Source organism: Phyllobates terribilis, unplaced genomic scaffold (genome assembly GCF_046119375.1).
Source record: "Phyllobates terribilis strain yellow unplaced genomic scaffold, ASM4611937v1 Scaffold_5__5_contigs__length_657084704, whole genome shotgun sequence".
NCBI classification, from domain to species: Eukaryota; Metazoa; Chordata; class Amphibia; order Anura; family Dendrobatidae; genus Phyllobates; species Phyllobates terribilis.
Genome location: NW_027362765.1, coordinates 597,153,561 through 597,179,165, shown reverse-complemented (window position 1 = coordinate 597,179,165; position 25,605 = coordinate 597,153,561). Strand labels below are relative to the sequence as shown.

Genomic DNA, 25,605 nt, shown 5'->3' with positions numbered 1-25,605 from the left:
AAAAAGGATTAGCTTTGCTAGATTCAGCCAAATGCTGTGAAAAAAACTTGCACAGCACTGGCACAGACCTGCCTGGCAAAAACTGATAGGAACTCATGTAACCTAGTCCTGAAAAGGACTCCAATTACAATTAGTCTTTACTCCCACAACCTATCTATTTAAGAGCACAGACCTCCCTGATAAAAGTCGTAGGAAATGCTGTAACCTAGTCCTTAAAAGGACTGCAATCACAACTATTCCCTACTCCCAAGCTATCTGTATATTTGTGCGAAAATTGGCTTGAAATTAACAAGGTATAGCGCACACAGCAACAGCGGTGCCGTCTAACACGCAGCTGCAGCAGTGAGAAAATGGTGGCGACGGGGAAAATGGCTTGGTCTTATAGGGCAAGGACATGTGACATACACTGCCAATGACACATGCCCTTGCTTGTGTGAAAAAAAGCACTTCGCTCCGTGTGTGCGCTGCTGATAGGCTGACAGATTGCACCTCCCCACTGCAAATGCGGGAAAGAGAAAAAAAAATGGAGATCTTCATTGTTCCTGCAGAGATCCATCCCCTGCCCCTCCCCCCACCCCGCTGTACACTCAAACTGCGTATTAACATTAATTTTCATCATTACTGAGAAAAAATCCAGTTATGATTTTGGTGCACGAACAGTTATCGAACATAACCTCGAACAGCCGAATTTTTCTCAAATTGTTCGTGTTCGCCGAACGGCTCGAACACCGCCCAAAACAGCTCGAATTTGAGATTGGCAAACAGTTCGAGTAGAACAACGCTCATCTCTACTCTACATGCCTGGTTCCCACCGTGAAGCATGGAGGAGGAGGTGTGATGGTGTGGGGTTGCTTTGCTGGTGACACTGTTGGGGATTTATTCAAAATTGAAGGCATACGGAACCAGCATGGCTACCACAGCATCTTGCAGCGGCATGTTATTCCATCCGATTTGAGTTTAGTTGGACCATCATTTATTTTTCAACAGGGCAATGACCCCAAACACATCTCCAGGCTGTGTAAGGGCTATTTGACCAAGAAGGAGAGTAATGGGGTGCTACGCCAGATGACCTGGCCTCCACAGTCACCAGACCTGAACCCAATCGAGATGGGTTGGGGAGAGCTGGACCGAAGAGAGAAGGCAAAAGGGCCAACAAGTGCTAAGCATCTCTGGGAACTCCTTCAAGATTGTTGGAAGACCATTTCCGGTGACTACCTCTTGAAGCTCATCAAGAGAATGCCAAGAGTGTGCAAAGCAGTCATCAAAGCAAAAGGTGGCTACTTTGAAGAACCTAGAATATAAGACATATTTTCAGTTGTTTCACACTTTTTTGTTAAGTATATAATTCCACATGTGTTAATTCATAGTTTTGATGCCTTCAGTGTGAATGTACAATTTTCATAGTCATGAAAATACAGAAAAATCTTTAAATGAGAAGGTGTGTCTGCCACATGCCCTGCCTGCCTGCCTAACTCCTGCTATCACCAACTGAATATATGCAGCTGGATTAGTCCTCAGAAGGATTGTTAGTTCAGTTGGATATATATATATATGACGCGCCCCTGGGCCTGTGTCGCGCTGCGTTGCGCACTCGGGAGCTTACCCGGAGCCGGATCTCTTGAGGGTTGTAGTCTCGTGGCGGTGATCCGGTCCGTGCCCAGGGAGTCAGACTAAGTGGCGCTGTATCAGCGGTAGATGATGGACGACTACGCCACCCGTTGAATGCAGCTATGGAGCTGCCGCTGCAGGGCAGACCGCTGAGGCCGGTGGAAGGATGGTGCAGCGTGGATGGTATAACCCCCAACGGGAGGGGTATGGCCTCAGGGCAGCCGACGTGGATGATGGGGGTAGCAGGAACCACTCAGAGACGATGCGGTGTAGTTCAGGGTCTTTACTGGTGACAAAGATAGACCCTCCCGGAGTACTGGCTAGCGGTTGGGGCCTGGTCAGTCCTTGAGCAGATGGGATCTCCCCTGGCCAGGCGGAGTTGTAGGCCTCCCAAACTAACGATACTCTTCTGGCTACCTTGCTAGAAGCGGGTATAAGTAGCCCACGTCCCTGAGTGTACCGTGTGGTGCTCACCCGTATGGCCGGTGACTCGGGGCCTTCTAGTAGCTTCCGCTCCACGACGGCGGTGCTGGTCCCACGCGTGTGACCGTGCCTTCGGGTTTCTGGGCCAGAGGACCTGCAATCCCCTGCCGGTCGGTTTCTGCTGCTGGATAGGAGTTAGTCCCCACAGCCTCGGACTCCGGGTCCGGAGATAACTTCTCAGTCAGGGCGAGCTCTGCAGCTGCCAGCCCCTGACTCCTTGTAACACTGCTCCCACAGAGCTCCTGTTGTTTCTTCCTATGCTGCTTCTCTTCTCTACTTCTGGCATGGCCCAGGAGCTGGGCCCAGCCGGAGCTACAGCTCCCTGTCAGCCCTCCTGGCTGCACTCTCCCTCTGAACTCCCTAACCCTGCCTCAGCCCCAGGTTTATCTAGGGGAAGTTCTTCCCCTCCCAGGACTGGGCAGGAGGTGTGGCATGCATAGGATTCCTGACCAAGAGACCTCCCACCTGCTCTCAGACATAACATTGCCGTTACTGTGGAAACCAGACCCCTGGGGTGCCACATATATATATATATATATATATATATATATATATATGTTGCGGGATACCTATACTAATTATGAAGAAGCAAATCTCTCCCTGACACAGCAGAACCTCTCCCTACTCTGCCTGATTCCAGGGTAGACTGTGACGAGCATGGCGGCGCCCGTCTTATATACACCTGATGACGCTGTGCGGCCAGCCAATCACTGTAATGCCACAACCAACATGGCTACTGCATTACAGTGCATGGTAGGCAATCCCTGCATGTTTATTGGCTCTCTAAAGAGCGCCAAACATGCAAGGAGGGGACCCGAGTTCCCGCTCGAGCAACCCGGAAATACTCATCGAGCGCCGAGATCGTCGAGCACAGTGATGCTCGGGTGAGTACCGAGCAGTGGCGAGCACATTCGCTCATCACTAGTTGGGATACCTCCAGCACTGACTTATAGAATGAAGCACAATATTATCAACATTGGTCTTCTATGAAAAAGTGGCAAATATTGGACTTAAAGGGAACCTGTTACATCCTAAAACGCTATTAACCTGCAGATATGGGGCTAAACTGTAGATTAATAGCATTCTAAAGCTGTGTGGACGCTGCATCGAAAGCCTGGCTATCAGGATAAAATAAACTTAACTCCTCCTGGTGCCATCTGGCTTTCATTCATAGAGGTGCTACCGGCGTAGCTTCAGTCACTGCTCAGTACAAAATGAGCAGCGTCTGTAACTACGCCCTGGCACTGACTGACAGCCTACTCTGCAGTGCTGAGCCGGCAGTCAGTCAGTGCCGGGACGTATTTATAGCTACTGCTCACTATGTACTCAGCAGTGACTAAAGCCGCACCAGCTGCACCTCTATGAATGAAAGCCAGAGGCCACCGGGAGGAAATAAGTTAATTTCCTCCCAGTAGCCGAGCTTTCACTGCAGATGTTGCCTTGCTTTAAAGCGCTATTAACCTGCAGATTAACCCCCTATCTACAGGTTAATAGCGTTTTGGGACTTGACAGGTTCCCTTTAAGGTGGCTGTACACATTAAAGGGGTTCGCTGAAAAATGTGATAAAATAAATACAATTATTTTAAATATTACATTTTTTTCTAAATATCTTTATTTAGCAAAAAGGTATGCCTTATGTAGTGCACTCTGTCAGCATTTTAAAGATGGCAACTTCCATCTAGCAGTGTGCAGCCATCCTAGGACGGGCTACATGAAGAGTGAGACAGACGCATACTCTGTGCTGCATTAAAACTGTCAGGCTGACTGAGATGGGTACTCATTTTCATTCTCAGTCAGCTGAAGGAAAGTGTTTATCTTCTTCTTTAGTCTCCGCCACTCAGTGTCCTGTCAGGTCGACTAAACAGAGGATGCCTGACAGGACGCTGCTGTGACTTCACGCATGTCTCAAGCAGATGTTCTTTACGCAGCCCGTCCTACTGGTGTCCTCTGAAAACTAGGACATGAGCACACTGATTTTTGGCATTTTTAACCCCTTTACGACCTAGGACGTATGAGTACGTCCAAGGTGGCATACCCTTCTTTGGTGCGGACTCCGGCAATGATCCCGCACCTGATCAGATGAGCTGTCATGTGTCCCTCACACGCGTGTGTGGAATCGGGATCCACCCGCAGCTGTTAACATGTTAAATGCTGCTGTCAAACTCTGACAGTGGCATTTAACATGCACGCGCCGGAAGTGTGTCATAAGACCCGCCCATCGGCCCGTGATATGATCGCGGGTCGCCATTGGGTTGGCATGACAACTCGGAGTCTGCAGGCCTATTGTTGTCATAGCTGATCTGCTATGAGCGCCGCCCAGCGGTCGGCGCTCATAGCAGCTGAAGCCCTGCTATGTGTAACACAGGCGATTGGATGATCGCAGCTTCTAGTCTCCCATGGAGACTAATGAAGCAAAAAGTAAAAAAAAATGTTTTTAAAAATATTTAAAAAATGAAAAAATATAAAAGTTCGAATCACCCCCCTTTCGCCCCATTCAAATAAAACAATTAAAAAACAATCAAAAATACACATATTTAGTATTGCTGCATTCAGAATGGCCCGATCTATCAATATAAAATAATAATTAATCCGACCGGTAAACGGCGTAACGAGAAAAAAAATAAAAACGCCAAATTTGATCGCCGCAACATTACATTAAAATGCAATAACAGGCAATTAAAACATTGTATCTACCCTAAAATGGTATCAATAAAAACATCAGCTCAGCGCGCAAAATATAAGCACTCATCCAGCTGCAGATCGCAAAAAAATTTAGATGCTACGGGTTTCGGAAAATGGCGCCATTTTACTTTTTTTACAAACTTTGGATTTTTTTTCACCATTTAAACAAAGAAGAACCTTTACATGTCAGGTATATACCAACTCATAATGACCTAGAAAATTATAATGGCAGGTCAGTTTTAGCATTTAGTAAACATGGTAAAAAAAAAAAAAACAATTGTGGCATTGCACTTTTTTTGCAATTTAACTGCACTTGGACTTTTTTTCCTGTTTTCCAGTACACAATACGGTAAAACCAATGGTGACGTTCAAAAGTACAACTCGTCCTGCAAAAAATAAGTCCTCACATGGCCACATTAATGGAAAAAATAAAAAGTTATGGCTCTGGGAAGAAGGGGAGCAAAAACTAAAGCGGAAAAACCCAAGGTGGTATAGGGGTTAAAATTATAACATATATCACTAGACAAGTGAGAGATGTTCTACCACAAATCTAAACTGCTTCATTTCAGCCTTACGGTATTCTTAGTTGGCCCCCTTTTAAAGCAGCACTTTCATACTTCTTGTTCACTGTGACATTTTCCGGTTTATACTTCTTTGTGACACAAGTATACCTCCTGTGCATGTTACACAGTTATATAGGTTAAAAAAAGACAGGGGTCCATCAAGTTCAACCTTCCTCCACCATTTATTCATTCTCTATCACTAGATTATTTCTAACTCACAATGCCATGTGTTGTGAGAAAACCATCCAGCCCTTTTCTAAATGCTGATATAGTATCTGTCATCACTACCTCTTGCGTTAGGCATTCCACAGTCTGACTGCTTTAACTGTAAAGAACCCTTTACTATTTAGCTGCTGGAATCGCCTTTCTTCCACCCGTAATGAGTTCCCCTTGATCCTTTGTAAGATCTTTGGAAGGAATAAGTTATGTATCATGTGCTGACCACACCAGTATTTATACATATAAATGAGTTCTCCTCTAAGGCATATTTTTCTAAGTTAACCAAGCCCAACTTTTCCAACATCTAGTCATATGAGAGGCCTTCCATCCCTTGTAGTAATCTAGTTGCCCGCCTTTGAACTGACTCTAACTTCTGAATATCCTTTTTAAAATGTGGAGCCCAAAACTGGATCCCATATTTTAAATGTGGGCTCACAAGTGATTTATAAAGGGGTAACAGTACCTTGGGATCGTGGGATTTTCTTTCTCTTTTTATACACCCTAAAATCTTGTTTGCTTATGCAGCCGCTGCTTGACATTGAGTACTGCTGCTCAGCATACTTGTAACCAGAATACCCAAGTCCTTCTCCTGTTCTGTAGTCCCTAGTATACTCCCATTTAATGTATATGCAACAATAGAATTAATCCATCCTATGTGAATTACTCTACATTTTTCTGCATTAAACCTCATTTGCCAAGTGATTGCCCATTCAGACATCTTATACAGATCGTTTTGTAATACTTTATTGTCAAAGTCAGATTTTATTATTCTATGTAGTGTGACAAAGTCACTGGCAAAGTACTGGAGGGGAGATATGTAGCAATGAGATTGTTAGCTCCAGTAATTAAACATAGGGAAAAGGTTCCAGCACATGAAAGAATAAGGGGTTAATCAGCCATCTTTAGTGCTAGGATGATTAAACACCTGTAGAAAGGGAAGAGGTCAGAGGATAAAATCCCAGCTTTTTTGAGCAGCGTGTGTGGCATGGGCCTGGAGGTGAAAGCTCTGAGCTGGTTTGTCGCTTGAAGGAAGACAAACCTTATGTTGTTTGTTCCTGAAACAGGAAGTTACCCATAGCAACAAGGATTGTGCCATACATAATGTGTTGTTTTTCCTGTTAGGCCGGGAAGGCCGTGTTTGTTTTTGCTAACATTGCTGTGGCTTATGCAGCACAGATTTAAAGAGACAGTGTTCCTGTGTCTACCTCTTTGTGCAACAAAGCGAGTCGATCTACCACAATAGTTTGATGTCGTCAGCACAGACTGACACTCTCAATCCCATCTACTATGTCAGTAATAAAGAGATTAAAAAGAATTGGTCTTAGCACAGATCCCTGCGGTCCCTATTGCTAACTATATCCCATTTAGAGAATGTACCATTTAGAGAATGTACCTTTGTTTCCTATCATTTAGCAAATTCCTTACCCATCTTCATATAGTTTCCCTCAGTCCTTGCTTCTGTAGCTTCAGTATAAGGATGTTATGTGGCACAGTATCAAATGTCTTTGCAAAGTCCAGATAAATCACATCGCAGCTGCATTACCAACATCCAGATTTGCACTTACCCCCTCACAGAAGCCTAACATATTGGTTAGACACGACCTAACTTTCATGAATCCGTGCTGGATGTCAGCTATTATATTATTCTCTGCACTTTATCTCTGCAGGTCATCTCTTATAATTCTCTCAAAAATTTTGCCGATTACTGATATCAGACTACCGGACGACAGTTGTCTGGATCCCCCTTCTTACCTTATTTGTATAGAGCGCTCGTGTTAAATATAAAAGAGCAAATGATAAACAATAATTTAAAACAAAAAACAATTGGAGGGAAAAATATAAAAAACTAAAGCTTACTGTGTCACTGATATTGGCACCCTTTACATTAATTTAGTATGGAAACACATTTTGACTCACCTTTGGTAAATCACAAAAGGAATTCACCTGTGATTGTCGGTGCCCATTTGACATAAATTAACCAATGAATGAGGACTTCAGTGTTTTAAAAAGTCACATGATAGGCCCTGTTCCTTTGTCAAAATGGTGAAGACAAAGGAGCTGTCTGAGGACATCAGAACTGCTATTATTAGCAAACACAAGACTTCCAAAGGGCATAAGGCTATCTCCAAAGACCTTGGTATCCCAGTTTCAACAGTGTGCAGTGTTGTTAAGAAGTTTGCAAAGCATGAAACCGTCAAGAACCTCCCTGGACGTGGGGGCAAAGAGGAAAATTGACAAGAGATGTCTTCGAAGGGTGGTGCGAATGGTGGAAAAAACACCACATCAAACATCCAAAGACTTGAAGGCCAACTTGGAACAGTCTGGGGTCATGACTTCAACAAGTTCCATATGCCACACACTAAACCAAGCATAGCTTTATGGACGAAGGCCAAGGAAAAAAACACTGCTGAAGAAAATACATAAAAAGTAATGACTGATCTTTGCCAAAGAGTACCTTGACAAACAACAATCCTTCAGGGAAAATGTTCTGTAGACAGATAAAACAAAAATAGAGCTTTTTGGCAATGCAAAGCAACAGTTTGTTCACAGACGGTGCAATGAAGCTTATAAGGAAAAGAACACCTTACCAACTACCAGCAGTTAAGCATGGTGGAGGATCCATAATACTGTGGGGCTGCTTTGCTGCATCTGATACTGGAGGCCTTGACTATATCACAGGAATCATGAAATCAGAGAATTATCAAGAGATTTTAGAGCTAAATGTCCTACCCAGTGTAAGACAACTTGGTTTGAGTTGAAGATCATGGGTCTTCCAGCAAGACAATGACCCAAAGGACACATCCAAATGTACACAGGAATGATTGAAAAAGAAAAAAATCGACTGTTTTAAAATAGTCTCAATCCCATTGAAAATCTTTGGGGTGAGCTGAAATCTGCCATTGTGACAAAGAACCCTACAAACATTCAAGAGCTTGAACAAACTGCAAAGAAAGAGTGGAAGAAAATTCCAGCTGAGAAGTGCAAGAAGCTTATAGATGGCTACAAAAACTGTTTGGAAGCTGTCATCAGTGCCAAAGAGTGTGCAACCAAGAATTAATTAGGGGTTCCTTTATTGCTGCACATGCTGTTTATTCTGTTTTTTCTTTGAAATTGCAACATGGAAGTTGGATAACAATGTTTTTTTGTTGTATTACTTTAGACCACTAATTAAAAAATTCTGAGGATATAACTTTGGTACATTTGCATTTTTTCTATTTCTATTGTACAGTCTATGAAAAAAAGGGGTGCCAATAATGGTGAGCATTGTATAGATATCCTGGAGTGGGGTCCCCACTATTTTTGAGAACCAGCCGATGTGTAGCAGGCAGCTATTATAAGGCTGGGATGGTTCTTGGTTACTGGGCCATTCCCTGCATAAAATGACTGCTATTCACAGGTGACGGGTACTCACGACAACGCTCATCATCTTGGCTGGCTCCCGCTGCGCTCTGAGAGAGCCTGCAGCTCTGATGAGCGTTGTCATCACTACCTGACGCCTGGGAATAACAATCACAACAATATATACAGTTTGATGTATTCTCATGCATTTTGAATGGTGCAATTTAAATTTACAACAACTTACACTTACACTTTTCTAGTAGTATTGTAATATTATACTGCACTTTCTTAGCAAAAATTGACAGTATAGTGATGCACCTGCCGATATTACTGTCTGCAACTTGGATCAAATAATTCTGATTCAAGCATGAATGCAACATTTTTTGAACAAACATTCTAAACCTATTTTGATATCTTTTTTGTTAATGCCTTGTTTTATTGCTTAGGGTGTAGAGAGTGAAAAGTTTCCCATTGTACAACAAGCGTTGAAAACAGGACACTGCTTGACAGAACACGACTATCTCACTCACCCCTTGTATGGAGGTAAGAATAAGATTCTTTGCAATTTTACACAATGATTTAGTCATTCTTATTCATAATACTAACTTTTGTAGTAGCTTCAGGTTCATGTTTATATGAACACATGTTATCATGTCTGTATTCATGTGTTTTTAGAAGGTTAAAGGGAATGTGTTAAATGATACATGCTGCCCAAACCGTGATGCAATCGTGTTGTGCTGATGGTTTCCATGGTGACCCGCAGTCCCAATATGGCCGCAGTGTCCTTCAGGGTTCTTCAGGGTCCTTCAGGAAGATGGCCTCTCAGCGAATGCTCAGAGACTCCTTCTCCCTACCTGTCAGATGCTGATCTGATGCTCCGCAGTGCAGAAGCATTTCAGAGTATCAGATCAGCGATTAGGGCAGGGAAAGTTCATGTTCCATTCTGGGACAATGTAAAAAAAAGTTAATAAAATAATAAAAATTTATTTAAAAAAATCCCAAAATAAAGAACAAAAAAAAATAAAAAATATGAATCCAATAAATACATTAATCTGTGTAAAAAAGAGAAGTAGACATATTTGGTATTGCGGTGTTTGAAACGACCCTACCTATAGAACTGTCCCACTAGTTAACACCTTCAGTGAACACCATAAAAAATAAATGAAAAACAAGGCAAAACACATTGCTTTACTATCATACCGCCAAACAAAAAGTGCAATAAAACGCGATCAAAAAGACAAATGTAAATAAAAATGGTATTGCTGAAAACGTTATATTGTCCCGCAGAAAATAAGCTGCCATACAGCTCCAACAGTGGAAAAATAAAAAAGTTACAGCTCTCAGAAAAAAGCGATGCAAAAATAATTATTTTTTCTATAAAATAGTTTTTATTGTTTAAAAGCGCCAAAACATAGAAAAACTATATAAATGTGGTTATCGCTGTAATCATACTGACCCGAAGAATAAAGCTGCCTTATCAATTTTACCACATAATCATAAATCATAAAATAATCCCCAAAAAACAATTCCTGAATTGCTGGTTTTTGTTCGTTCTGCCTTCCAAAAATCAGAATAGAAAGTGATCAAAAGATGTAACTTCCCCGAAAATGGTACCAATAAAAACGTGAAATCATCCTGCAAAAAATAAACCATCACATGACTCTGTTGGGCCAAATATGGAAAAATTATACCTATCAAAATATGGCGAAGCAAAAACTAGTTTTTACAATAAGTGTCTTTTTGCTAAATCTGGTCTCGCTGTAAGTGCACTAACCCGAAGAATAAAGTCATCTAATCACTTATACTGCACGAGGAATGGCGTAAAACATAAATAAAACCAATTCTTCACCAGCTGCTGATTTGTTCATTCTGCCTCCCAAAGATCACAGTAAGGCTCAGCGCGCATTTATTCCGCGCTCTACGCTGAGCGCTTACATCGGGGTTTCCATGTAAATCTCTGAAAATTTTTGATTCAGACGGAACCCCCGGCGGAAGATTCTCTATAATGAGGCAGATGGAGGAACTGTGGACACTGTCTGGCCTATGATCCAGCGGTGTCCGTCTTTTTATTTGGCGTACATAAAAGTGCCGTTGGCCACAGTTTTCTGCACCTGTACAAAAAAAAGGACAACACTGAACAGAGGCCAGATGGAGTCCAGAGTGACTCTGCTGCCTCATATGAGTGAATGGATCCCTCTGGGGTTTCATCTGAATCACGCCACTCAGAGATTTATATGGAAACCCCGATGTAAGTGCTCAGCATAGAGCGCCGGATAAATGCAATCCAAAATGTTATGTAAAATGTTCCCATTAAAAGCTTCAACTCCATTCACAAAAAAAAGCAAGTCCTCACTCAGGTCCATCATCTGATAACAGAAATATAGGGGCATCCACGATACTGGTAGCATAAAGGCTCTGGAAAAGCGAAATGGCTCCTCGCCCCCCAAAAGAAATCCAGCGAATTCTGCGCTTCCAAATTCAAATGTCCCCCTCCCTTGTGAGCGCCACAGTTTGCCTAAACCACATTTAGCATTCACGTTTGGCATTTCTGCAATGATGAGAGCCTGCCTAATTTACAGGTGCGTGTCTCCAGAAGCATTAGGTGGGCAAAACATACTGGTCACTACAACGTACTGGTCCCTACAACAGCTGCTTGCAATTTTCACTCAGCAACATCCACTGCTGCTTGTTTTTGGAAAACACCCATGGAGTCAAAATCATCACTACACCAGTAGATAAATTCACAAAGGGATATCATTTCCAAAATGGGGTCACTTGAGGGGGATTCTTCTCTTCTAGAACGTAGGGGCTCTGTATATGGAGTCCGCAAACTATTCTAGGAAAATCTGCGCTTCAGGACGCAAAAAGGGCTACGTCCCTCCCGAGTCTCGCCGTACGGCTAAGCAGTACTGCACAGCCATATATGGGGTATTTCTACATTCAGCAGAAATTGTGGGACAAATATTGGTGCCATTTTTACCCATTTCCCAGTGTGAAAATGTAAAAAAAAATTTCACTGTTTAGGCACATCAGGGGCTCTTCCAACGCGACATGGCGTCCGCTAATTATGCCAGCAAATCTTACATTCAAAAAGTCAAATTGCGCTCGTTCCCTTCCGAGCTCAGCCATGCGCCAAAACTGTGATTTTTCCCCACATATTGGGTATGGGTGTGCTCAGGAGAAATTGCACAACAAATGTTGGGGTCCTCTTACCATTGTGAAAGTAGAAAAATTTGGGACCAAAGTAAAATTTTTGTGAAAAAAAGTTAAATGTTTATTTTTTCCTTCCACGTTCCATTTATTCCTGTGAAGCACCTGAAGGAATAATAAACTTCTTGAATGTGGTTTTGAGCATCTTGAAGGGTGCAGTTTTCAGAATGTTGTCACTTTTGGGTATTTTCTGTCATATAGGCCCCTCAAAGTCATTTCAAATGTGATGTGGTCCCTAAAAAAAAATGGTTTTGTAAATTTTGTTGTAAAAAATCGCTGGTCAACTTTTAACCCTTATAACTTCCTGACAAAAAAAAAAATGTTTCCAAAATTGTGCTGATGTAAAGTAGACATATGGGAAATGTTATATATTCAGTATTTTGTGTGACACATCTCTCTGATTTAAGAGCATAAAAATTAAAAGTTTGAAAATTGCAAAAGAAAGAAATGTTACTACTATCGTGAAGTACAATATGTCACGAAAACACCAATTCGAAATCACTGGGATCCATTGACGTGTTCCAGAGTTATTACTTCATAACGTGACACTGGTCAGAATTAAAAAAAATTGGCCTGGTCATGAAGGTGAAAACAGGCTTCGGGGTGATAGAGTTAAATACATCCAATTGTGGAGTTTATTTTTATTCCAAGATCTGTTGATTAAAATACACTATTGTTCGTGGCACAACCCCTTTAAGATTAAATCAGTGTTAGTTACAGATCACTCCTAAGTGTAATAACTGAGATGGTTTCATTGTATTTAGATTTCAAAACTTAAAATATATTGGGAAAAATTCTGAAAATAGCCTAGAATGTTATGAAATAATAAAATAAGTCATGCTTATCTTACAATAATTAAACGGGGCAAGTACAGAGACTGTCAAGGGACTGGGAGGTACCGGCATCTGTCTAAGAGTGGTACCTGGCAGCTACCTGCAGCCCAGCCTGTCTCCACCATCTGGAGCTGCAGTGAACACCAGGTAGCTGCTTAGCTACGCCCCTACCTAGGCGGACCTGGGCCTGTGGCACAGTGGGACCACTAATGCATTTGCACCGCCGGGTGGCGTAACACACTGCCAATACAGTAGCACAAAGATTGTCTTGGTAGAGAGTGAGCAGGTTTGTACCTTGTTGTTGACTTCTGAGGTCTTCAATTAGGCTACTGTAGCTATGGCCTCTGTAGATGCGTCAAAGATAATGTGGACTTCTCTTCTGATGGCAGCTAAAAGGGACCTTAAAGGGGTTTTCACAGGAACAAAAGTTGATTTTAATCAGTAGATTTTGGAATAATAAGGGTATGTGCACACGATCAGGAGCCACTGCGGATTTGAAACTGCATGATTATGCAGCGTCAAACCCACAGCGTCAAACCCACAGCGTCCAGATGTTACAGCATAGTGGATGGGATTTCTAGAAATGCCATGTCCACTTTGCATCTCTGGGCACCGGTGGATCACCTGTGGAAACTGACATGCAGCGCTGCTTTCAGACCCACAGCATGTCAATTTCTCTTGTGGGTCCACATGTGGACTTTCCCCATAGATTAACATTAATGAGGAAAGTCCACACATGACAAAAAAAATCGCCGCAGCTCATTTGCATATGAGGGCAGAAGCCGCGTGGCTGCTCTGCAGCGTTGGGGCTGCAGTCCGCTCCGGATCATGGGCACATACTCCTATAAGTTCCACAATTGTATGTGTTTAAATAAAATGTTCCTGTGCTGAGATAATCTTATAAATGTGCCCCTGCTGTGTACTGTGTAATGGCTGTGTCTGACCGTACAGGAACATGGTGTGATCATACCACAGCTCCTGGGCAGGAGAGGAAGCAAGAGAGTATACAGACATTACAGCAGGAGATCACAGAGGATTCTTTTTGTGAGGTAAAAAATGTCACTGCCTGTTTTTAACAATGTTTTACTTCAAAGAAAGAATCATCTGTGACCCCATGCTGTAATGTCTGTGTTTATGTACAAGTGCTTCTCACTAAATTAGAATATCATCAGAAAGTTAATTTATTTCAGTTCTTCAATACAAAAAGTGAAACTCATATATTATATAGAGTCATTACAGACAGAGTGATCTATTTCAAGTGTTTATTGAAAGCGCGTCATTAACCTCACCCATCGGCGACTCCGTCAAATGATCGCGGGTTGCCGATGGGTTGGCATGACAACCTGGGGTCTGCAGGAGACCCCTGCGGTTGTAATTGCCAGGATGCTATGAGCGCCGCACAGCGGTCAGCGCTTATAGCAAGTGAGCAATTGTGCTACACACAGGCGATATAATCATCACCTGTGTGTAGCAGAGGTGATCAGACAATTGCAGCTTCTAGTCTCCCATGGAGACCTTAGAAGCATGCAAAAAGTAAAAAAAAATGTTTTTAATAATATGAAAAAAATAATCTCTGGAGATTATTATCTCGGCACCGAGATCTCATCTCCAGAGATTTCAATAGCGCATGCGAGGCCTCTGGCGGCCATTTTCCCGGAGACCGCCGCATGGAACAGTATGGAAGGTGCTGGGCTCCGGCTTTTACAAAACGTCGGCGGAGCCCCCACACCACTGGACACCTACTGCAAGCAAGCGGCCCGCAGTTTGGGGACCGCAGCATGAGTACCACAAGCATGAGGACCGCAAGCAAGGGGACCGCAGCCATCTCCCTACTCCTGCCTCTGCGAGAAGGCACAAGCTTCCGGCAGCAGCGATCCCCCGACTCCTGCCTCGACCCTGCCATCTGGGAACCCGCTCCACCAATGCCTCAGCACCCCAGGTAAGCTGATTATAACACGCACCGGTTTATAAAAAAAAACATTTTTTTCCTATTCTTCTCCCCAAAATTTGGGGTGCATCTTATAAACGGGTGCATCTTATAATCCACAAAATACGGTAAGTGCTGCGACCATTTGACAAGATATGAGTCTTAAATGAGGACATTTTTATAGGCCTCTTCATCTTATCAATGCAGACATTACCTATGATAATCCAGCTCCATAAAAATGGAAGAGAAAATTTCCATCGTACTCACATTTTATGAAACACCCGTCTTTATTTTCCAGAGTGTCATTCCAATGCTGCTGACCGCCCAGAAATATCCAATGTAAAAAAAGAGGTGAACAGGCACATCTAATAATAAAAAATCTTCAAACTTTATTCCAAATACATATCTTTAAAAATCCATACAAGGATGATGTAGTACAGGAACTGCTCTGACACGTTTCTGGCGCCTACTGCGCCCTTAGTCATAGAGTATGCTTTGTGCAGTAGGTGCCAGAAACGCGTCAGAGCGGTTCCTGTACCACATCATCCTTGTATAGATTTTTAAAGATATGTATTTGGAATAAAGCTTGAAAATTTTTTATTATTGGATGTGCCTGTCCATCTCTTTTTTGCATATGATCACCCAGTCTAGATCAAAACGTTGGGCAAATGGTGCATCATGTGGTCCATTGATTTGCTGACACACCTTGTGTAGTCTGAGAATATCTCTGCCAAGCAGAATCAGGATATCTGCACTGTTGTCAAGGGCTTGTATCTTGTTGGCTCTAGCCTTTAGATGAGGATAATAAAGAGCAGCCTCTGGGGTTGGGATTTCCTCTCTGTTGAATAGTATCTGGTTGAGTGGGTAGGCGTATCTCCATGTTGTTCATGAGAGAAGATACTATGAGTCCATTGGCTGTTCTCGAAGAGACCTCTAACACCACTACAGGTGCCCAAAGTGTAGGGGTGAGCATTTCCCTATAAGTTAAACAGATCCAAGAGCTTTGACCTTGCAAGTGATCGGTTACTCTGATCATCCAGGATGACATACACCGCTGTGCTTTTCTCTGGTTGACCCTTAGGATGCACGTTCACCTGGCATATCTTCACACACAATTTGTCCCACAGGCCTTCTCTGAAGACTTTTGTGCATGAAAAAGATATTGTGGTAGGATTCAGTAATTGATCTGCATTCTCCCCACCATGCCTTGTGGTGGGAGAAGGCGTAAGTGGTGCAGAGTTAGGTTTGGATGGATGGAACGCTTGTACGTGGTCCTCACTGTTGCACTACAAACAATAGCAATTTTACACTCTTTGGCAAAGTGTTCAGTAGAAGCACAACATCTGTAACATACCCCAAACTCATCCAGCCAAACCAGAACTCACACTTTGCACTGACGAGGGGCAGTACCCATGAAACACAGTGTCTGCAAATTGAGTTTCTGGTCTTGGATTTTTATGCTAAGTCATGTGACAAGGCTCGTTAAAGGGTCACTATTGACTTTTAGGATTGCTACTTCCTGTAGGTGGCACTAGAGTTCTAGTCCTCTTCCTCTCTAAAGAGGCAATATGCATATTTCCCAGAGGAGCATTGCGGTTTTAAAAGTCTCCTCACCTGACATGCTTAACACGTCACTCTCCACAAGGAGAAATATTACCCATAGATACTGGCCTGACGCTTCTCATCCAGCCAAACCAGAACTCACACTTTGCACTGACGAGGGGCAGTACCCCGAAACACAGTGTCTGAAAATTGAGTTTCTGGTCTTGGCTTTTTATCCTAAGTCATGTGATAAGGCTTGTTAAAGGGTCACTATTGACTTTTAGGATTGCTACTTCCTGTAGGTGGCACTACTAGAGTTCTAGTCCTTTTCCTCTCTGAAGAGACAATTAGAATCTCATTGCATTAGATGCACTTCTCCGATGCACTTCTTTAGGGGATGTGGCTTCTTATGAATGGGATGCTGTCGATTAGGGTTTTCAACCTTTTCACCTTTGATGCTCTTGCCTGGAGCTGATATAGGTGTGGGAAGAACATCAGTCTTCTTGACTGACACTGGACCTCTGTGGTTTCTGTTATTATAACATGGACTCATATTAATGAGGCGATAAACCAGGGCTGCTGGGCTTTCCATAGGAAAAACTTGGTTCAGTCTTACACTCTGCAATATTTAAAACCAATAAACTTGGTTTTCTCTTTTGTACCTTGACCCAAGTGTGTTCCACTTTTCTTGAATACTATAAGGCAGTTTAGAGACTATTGGGTTCACTCCATGAGCAGTATCCAGGTAGCTGAGGCCAGGTGGGCACGTGCCTGCCTTGGCCAGCTGGAGCTCTGACAGGAGGTTACTGAGCTCTTGGATTTTTGAACTGTCCTTACTGGATATTTTTGGAAATTCCTGTAATCATTTGAACAGTGCATTTTCTATGATTTCGTTCTTGTCTCTCCAAGCTATTGGATTACTGATGTGGATGGATCTGAGTCTCTTGACCTACTTTGTGGATTGTGGTCGAAGCCACCTGATCAGCAGATCTAGCTCTTCAGCAGCAGTGATGCTGAGGTCACTAATTACAAATCTAAAGGAACATTTTCAACCTCTATAGTTCTCAGGTTGATAATCGAACCTTGTGAGACCAGTCTTAGTAAGTTCACGGCGAATAATGAACTTTGCAAAGTCAGAAATGTCAGTTTTCTCTGATTTTGAAAAGACAATTGCTGTCTCAGTAGTGTTATTCATATCGCCCATAGCATCTTGACCTAGAAACGCAGGAAAGTATGGAGCAGCATAGGTATTTAGTCCAGTAACTGGTTTAACATGCAGAGTTTCTGCCAAGCATGGAACTGGAACTGTGTGGTTGTTCAGAATTTGATGACATGCTCACTTATTGGCTTGGCTTTGTTATGCACACGCCCCGACTGACTGGCGTGTGCGTGTTTAGTGATCCCATGGGACCATGAACCGGAGAGTGCCTGGAGGGGCGTAACTAAGTATCTACCCGATCCGACCAAGGTCGCACGATGGCTAACGACGCCAGTGCACCAGGGAGGAACCGAGCAGAGGGACCAGGTGCTACACCAGGTCAGACCCCGGACACGGCTGTTGACCCACACCGGAGAATACAGGAACAGGCAGGTTAGGCTAGCACACTGACTGGTGGGTGTAGGCAGGCACGGTAGGTATGCAGACAGGCGGGCACTGGTAAGCACGACTGGTATGCAGGCAGGGAGTACTGGTACGCACGGCTGGAGTGCCGAAAGGGAGGCACTAGCAGGTTTGGAGCACAGACTGGATAAGGTCCAGTACAGACTGGGACTCAGGAACAGAACTGCAGATGCGGTAGACAAGCAGAGCAGAGTGAGGCCGCCGGAGCGGTGAACAAGAGCAGAGCAGGGCGAGGCTGCCGGAGCGATGATCAAGAGCAGAGCGAGACCGCCTGGAGCGGCGAGCAAAGGCAGGGCAGAACGAGACCGCTTGGAGCGGTGAGCAAAGGCAGAGCAGAGCGAGACCACCTGGAGCGGTGAGCAAAGGCAGAGCAGGCAAGAACCGCTGGAGCAGTGAGCAAGGCAGAGCAGGCAAGAACCGCCGGAGCGGTGAGCAAGGCAGAGCAGGCAAGAACCGCCTGAGCGGTGAGCAAGGCAGAGCAGGCAAGAACCGCCGGAGCGGTGAGCAAGGCAGAGCAGGCAAGAACCGCTGGAGCGGTGAGCAAGGCAGAGCAGGCAAGAACCGCCGGAGCGGTGAGCAAGGCAGAGCAGGCAAGAACAGCCGGAGCGGTGAGCAAGGCAGAACAGGCAAGAACCGCCGGAGCGGTGAGCAAGGCCGAGCAGAGGGGACAGGGCTCTGTTCACACGGAACAGACAGGAAGGGAAAGGCAGAACCAGATACACACAAGATACTTGCAATGAAGTAGCGAGTGGACAATAAACTCACAAACGGAAGTACAGCGACAACGAGTAGGAGTTAGGTGCAAGTTCAGACTCTGCAGAAAAAGGGAAGGTACGGACATAGAGAAAAACAGGAAACAGGCTAGGAGAGTGTACAGACAGGAACTGAGTGTTCAGACAGAAACTGACACTGCAGCGAGATACAGGAGCGAGTCTGGGTATGCAGCCCCCATAAAAGGCAGAACGAACAGGCTAGGAGTGTGTTCAGACTGGCCTGGAAATACAGCCTCCAGGAAGGCGGACAGACAGGCAAGAAAACACAGACAACAGGTCTAGGTATGCGGCACCTAGAAGGCGGGACAAACAGGCTAGGATACAGTTCAGACAGGAACTGCTACTGAAAGAGATACAGGAGCCAGTCTGGGAATACAGTCCCCAGAGTGGTGGAAACAGACAAGAATAGAACAGGACCTGGCACATTCAGAGTCAAAGAGAACACTGAATGAAAGCGTTGCTCAGGCATCAGCTTCCAGGTGAAGCTGGTTTAAATATCCAGTGACGGACAGCAATAGGCTGTGGACGCATTAGGGGTGTGCCCGCAGCAGCTGCAAGAAGCAGGAAGTAATCGGGTCGCCGCCCTAAGCAGCCAGAACAGAGGCAAACAGGCAGCATGGAGGGAAGCCAGGCTAGCAGACTGGACCGATGATCAAGTTTGCGATCTTGCATAGTGGGAGATGGTGCCCTATGCAAGAACGCCGCCACGTATGCTACAGGCTTACACTTGCGCTTTTGTGTATGAAGTTTAATGAGGAGCAGGGGCATAGTACATTCTGGTGCATGAAAGCAGTTCAAGATGAGAGGTTGACAGCGCATTGTACTGACCTTGAATGCAGGATGATAGTGAAGGATCTGTGTCCTGTCACCCTAGAGGAATGTCTGTGCTGTCAGGAATGACTGTTGGAGTTAGGGGTGCACTATTTTGGCTTAGTACATAGTCTCTTGTGCGCTTAAGAGGGTCTTTCAGTATCAAAATCACTTAAACTGATGCTGTCTCTTTGGCTCCCACTGATAGCTTGTTCCAGGACCTTTAACCTTGCCATGGCTGTGGCGTTTTCACATTCCTTCTCTAGGGCTTCTATTTTTGCCATTTTGCGTGCAGTGTTCACTTCCATTTCGGCCTACTCACGTTCTGCATTCGCTTCCATTTCTGCCTTCTTGGATGCTGCTTCCACTTCCATCTCAGTTTTCTTTTGCACAAAGGCGGCTTGTATCTTAGTAGCAACAGCAATTCTTGACTCTCTTAGCTTTAATATCACGCACTATGCATTTTCTCTCAGAATTAAGTTGTTGGAAACCTCGCAGCACTTCAAAAGAATCAGATGTATTAAGCCTCTTCAGAATTGTAATGTATTCATTTGTCTTTCTGGTATAGATCTCATAAACAGAACACAGTTGTCCTAGGGCTCACTCTAATGGTAGTTCCAGAGAAGCAAGCTGGGAGATGATGTTGATGTGACTCAACAATTTTTGTTACAAGTCTGATATATCAGCAGAAAGTTCATGTTAAATGGTTTCAAAGTTCTCTCTAAAGCCCCCGTCACACTAAGCGAGATCGCTGCTGAGTCACAAGTTTTGGGACGCAACAGCGACCTCAGCAGCGATCTCGCTACGTTTGACACTTAGCAGCGACCAGGCCCCTGCTGTGAGATCGCCGGTCGTGTCGAAATGGCCTAGACCATTTTTTGATCGTTGAGGTCCCGCTGGGTAGCATGCATCGGTGTGTTTGACACCTTACCAACGACCTCGTTGGCGACTCAGAACTGAGACACATAGACGTGCATATACGTGGCCTTTTCCGCGCCCCCTCAGCTCCGATTGGTGGTCGCTACTGCATTGTGATTGGTGGCCTTGCCTTAAAAGAAGACAACATAGTAGCGCTTCCGTCCTTTGTTCCTGACCGCGTGCTGGTTTGCAGAAGCACTACTATGTTGCCTTTTAAGGCAAGGCCACCCAATCAGAACACAGTAGCGACCACCAATCGGAGCTGAGGGGGCACGGAAAAGGCAACGCAAATGCACGCCTGTGTGACTACAGAGTCACACAGTACGTCCCTCATCGAGGTCTGAATCGTCGGAGTAGCTGCTATGTGACAGGGTCCCAATGACCGCCGACATCGTTATACAGGTCGCTACGGGTCGCCGTATCGTTGCTGCGTCGTTGGGAAGATCTGACTGTTTGACATCTCACCAGCAACCACATAGCGACGCAGCGACGATCCCTGCCAGGTCGTATCGTTGTCGGGATCGCTGTAGCATCGCTAAGTGTGACGGTACCTTAACTTTCCATGTGAGCTTTGTAGAGCTTTTAGCCTTTTCATTAGACTGTGGATTAAACTCTACACATTCTTCATCTGACAGTGGATCTGGTAAAGACCGTGTAGTCTTTCCCTCAGCCATTGTAATTCACAGGCAGAATGGGTCTGTATAGTAATGTGAGCTGCTGGCTTTTAGCAGGGTGACAGCTGGGGGATGTTGTACTGTGATGCTTAGGCTATGTGCCCACGATGCAGAAATGCTCCGGATTTTTTCCTGAGCATTTCTGCATCTCCCTGGCAGAAAAAACGCATGCGGATTGTACATGCGGATTGTACATGCGTTTTCCTGCCAGGGACATGCGGATGTGAAGCGTTCTTCACATACATTTCCGCATGCGGGTTGTCAAGCGCTTTCCAAGCGATTTTAGCATCACTTGGAAAGTGCTTGACAACTTGGTCACACTATATAAATCCATGCAAACGGCATGGATTTATATAGTGTGACCGAAAGAATGTTGAAAAATAAATCTATACTTACCTTCTGACGCCCCCCGCAGTCTTGATTCGCTCCGTCCTGTCTTGCTGGCAGCTCGCGGTACACTGAAAGACCTGCCGACGTCAGCGTCGCGTGACCCGTCACATGACTAAATGACGTCAGCGCAGGTCCTTCAGTCCACCACAATCTGCCGGCAAGCGAAGACAAGGAGACCGGGGGCCATCAGAAGGTAAATATAATATTTATTTTTTATTTTATTCTTTTTTTTACAGGTTCTATGGTATCCGCGTCCGAAGGAGAGTCTCCTCTCCTCCAGACCCGGGTACCATCTGCACATTGAAACGCTTGGATTCTGCATGTACAGATACAGTGATGCGGAATCCAAGCGTTCCAATGCAAGTCAATGGAGGCGAAAAAGCAGCGCTTCCGCAAAATAATTGTAGTGCTGCGTTTTTTTCCGCAATCATAACTCACACCGGAAATTTCCGCAGCATGTGCACAGCACATGCGGATTATCATTGGGGAACATGGCAGGCCTTCTACCATGCGTTTTTTAAGCGTTTCTGCAGCGTTTTTGCCAATGCGGAAACACTTAAAAAATGCATCGTGGGCACACAGCTTTACACACGCACACACCGTTGATTCCTTATATTCTGTGAGCAGATGCTCTAATGACTGTTTTATAGCTTTATAAAAGCTGTAGACTGGCTTTACAGCTGTATCTGGCAAGAGTATTTTTTAGTATTCTGACTCCATAACTAAGCTGCTGTTACAGGTCCAGGTGGTGGAACCTCTGTGCTTCGGTGCAAGGAGGGACCATCGGGGCGTGACTAAGTGCCTACTCGACCTGACCAAGGTCACACAGCGGCTTAGTCAACTCCGTGAACCAGGGAGGGACCGGGCAGGTGGACCAGGTGTCACTCTGGTACCGACCTTGTGTGAGAGCAGGTGACTCCCATGAGTCAGATGGCCGGGGACTCTATAGGATGGTGCGCACGGCCCCTTTAAGAGGGAGGGAGCGCACGCCCTAAGCACAGTGCCCGGGAAGCTGCGCGCGGTGCGCGCCACAGCAGCTGGTGAGCAGGAAGACGCCAGACCTGGGCCGCGGCGGTGAGGGGAACGGCGTCTCTGCCCGGCAAGAGGCAGAGATGCCGATGCTACAGCTGCAAGTGTAGGGCGCTTGAGACACCGTTTCTAGGCAGCCTCTATGAACCGTTGCTCATACAGAGTGATGTCCTCAGGTAGCTTGAACTCAATTGCAGGAGGCATGTATGAAGATTCCAGAAGAAGGTTTCTTTCCAGCTGAATTTTTGTAGTTCTGCACACATACAGTAGGTATAAAAAGACATTTCAGAACCAGGGCTGCAAACACATGAGCTTCTAAGATGGCTGATAGACAGTGAATGAGAAGAATGAGGAAGAAGTGAAGGGTTACTGACATCAGAGCTACATCAGAGAGACAGGGAGAGAGGAAGGACAAACTTCTAAAGAAGGCAAACCTTATTGCATAGCAACGAAACAGCACAATATAACAGCACAATGATAATACAATACTGTCTGTATGATTCCTAAATCATGGGACATGACAATGCAAATGATTAAAAAATGGTAACCGTTTTAGAACATCTTGATTTGTTCAGTATCATGTATGAGCACTACATGCAGAAATGTCTGCACTTAAATGCCTTATCAGCTATCAAGGTTATTATTGGTTGTCTGAGGAATGTACTGCATGCTGAATGCACTTGGGCAAATCATCAAGATCTGCTGCTGGCAGTTCCCTGTGCAATTGTCGCCAGTGATGTCTCACATGTGGTCTATGAGTGACAAGTCCAGAGACACTGCAGGCCACGGTAGCACATTTAGGCCTCACAGGCTGCTCACACTAGCACAAACAACATGTAGCCTGGTGTTGTCTTTTTGCAAAACGGCTCCTGGGACACTTTGGAGAAATGGCCGTATCATTGAGATACGAGCGAGATGTCCAGCTACGGGTGTTCCTTTTGCCATACCACCACTACTCTAAAATACATGCCAAAGAGGCTGTTTGTTTAAGTCAGGAGATCTGTGTTTGATCTTGAAATTGTGGTCCATACACAGATAAGGAAATTCAGACATGTGAAGTCTGCTTTACCATATCAATATTTCTTGTTTAATTTTTCTTGGTCAATAAATTGAGATCAAATGACCTCAAGATTCCTAAATAGGGTTATTCATTGGGACTTGGTCCGTCTTTTGCAAAAGACAGCAATTACAGGAGCTCAGTAAAATTAGCAAACTGATTTATGTATAAGATACTTGGTGTCGAGATATAATAGTGGAATGCTTTATCCTCACAAACAGCAACCTCTAATATTGGGGTGACATGGGAAAACTTTTAGAATAAATGAGTTCTCTTTTAACAACACATCATAATATTGCAGGTAATTTTGGCATAAAGCTAGAAAGATTTCAACTGTACGCAATACTGAACAACAGGGAATTTATAAATTCTCAGATGTCTTCCATATTTATTGCACATTTTTTCAGGATTGCACTATATTTTCCTAATGGAATAAAAGCTATTTATTTTATGCAGAACAGACCCTTACATGGTTTTACATTATATCTTAGATCAGCTACCTATGTTCGGTTTTTACCTGCACTTTTGATTAGATATGCCCCGAGTAGTATACACACAGAAAATGAAAAGGTATGGAAGTCATTAATGCAGAATTGTTTATGCTTCTTTACTGTGAGGGAAAACCTTGTCATTGCACCTCATAGGACATTCTCAGCATTCTTTATACAGTGGGGAAAATAAGTATTTGATACACTGCTGATTTTGCAAGTTTTTCCACCTACAAAGAATGGAGAGGTCTGTAATTTTTATCGTGGTACACTCCAACTGTGAGAGACAGAGTCTAAAAATAAAACCAGAAAATTACATTGTATGATTTTTAAATACTTAATTTGCATTGTATTGCATGAAATAAGTATTTGATTCAATAGAAAAACAGAACATAATATTTGGTACAGAAACCTTTATTTGCAATTACAGAGGTCAGACGTTTCCTGTAGTTCTTCACCAAGTTCAGATCTTCTCCAGATCTTTCAGGTGTCAGGCTGTCACTGGGCAACATTGAGTTTCAGCTCCCTCCAAAGATTTTCTATTGGGTTCAGGTCTGGAGATTGGCTAAGCCACTCAGAGACCTTGAAATGCTTCTTACGGAGCCACTCCTTAGTTGCCCTGGCTGTGTGTTTCGGCTCATTGTCATGCTGGAAGACCCAGTCAATGCTCTTACTGAGGGAAGGAAGTTGTTGGCCAAAATCTCATGATACATGACCCATCCAACCTCTCTTCAATACAGTGGAGTTGATACCAAAAAGTTATATTTTGATCTCATCTGTCCACATGACCTTCTCCCATGCCTCCTCTGGATCATCCAGATGGTCATTGGTGAACTTATCGTAGGTACACTTCAATTGTGAGAGACAGAATCTAAAAATAAAAAACAGCAAATCACATTGTATGATTTTTAAAAAATAAAATTGCATTTTATTGCATGAAATAAGTATTTGATCACCGATCTGTTAGTTTTTCTTTAAGAAGCCCCCACTTCTCTGCACTCATTACCTGCATTAATGGCACCTGTTTGAACTCGTTACCTGTATAAAAGACACCTGTCCACACACTCAATCAATCACACTCCAACCTCTCCACCATGGCCAAGTCCAAAGAGCTGTCTAAGGACACCAGGGACAAAATTTTAGACCTGCATAAGGCTAGGATGAGCTGAAGGACAAGAGGCAAGCAGCTTGGTGAGAAGGCAACAAAAGTTGGAGCAATTATTAGAAAATGGAAGAAACACAAGATGACTGTCAATCTTCCTCCATCTGGGGCTTCATGCATGATTTTGCCTCGTTGGATAAGGATGATTATGAGAAAGGTTAGGAATCCGCCCAGAACTACATGGGAGGACCTGGTCAATGACCTGAAGAGAGCTGGGACCACAGTCTCAAACATTACCGTTAGTAACCACCATCATGGATTAAAATCCTGCAGGGCA

At 44.2% G+C, this 25,605-nt stretch overlaps 1 protein-coding gene across 3 annotated transcripts in view; it reads left to right on the top strand.

Moving 5' to 3' along the window:
• The window catches only part of LOC141273727 (L-threonine ammonia-lyase-like), a 173,382-nt gene that overhangs the window by 83,260 nt on the left and 64,517 nt on the right, over positions 1-25,605 (top strand). For all 3 annotated transcript variants that reach the window (XM_073686011.1, XM_073686010.1, XM_073686009.1), the window contains one exon: positions 9,341-9,437. In XM_073686011.1, coding sequence (XP_073542112.1) covers positions 9,341-9,437 — 97 coding nt within the window. The remainder of the gene's footprint in view (positions 1-9,340; positions 9,438-25,605) is intronic.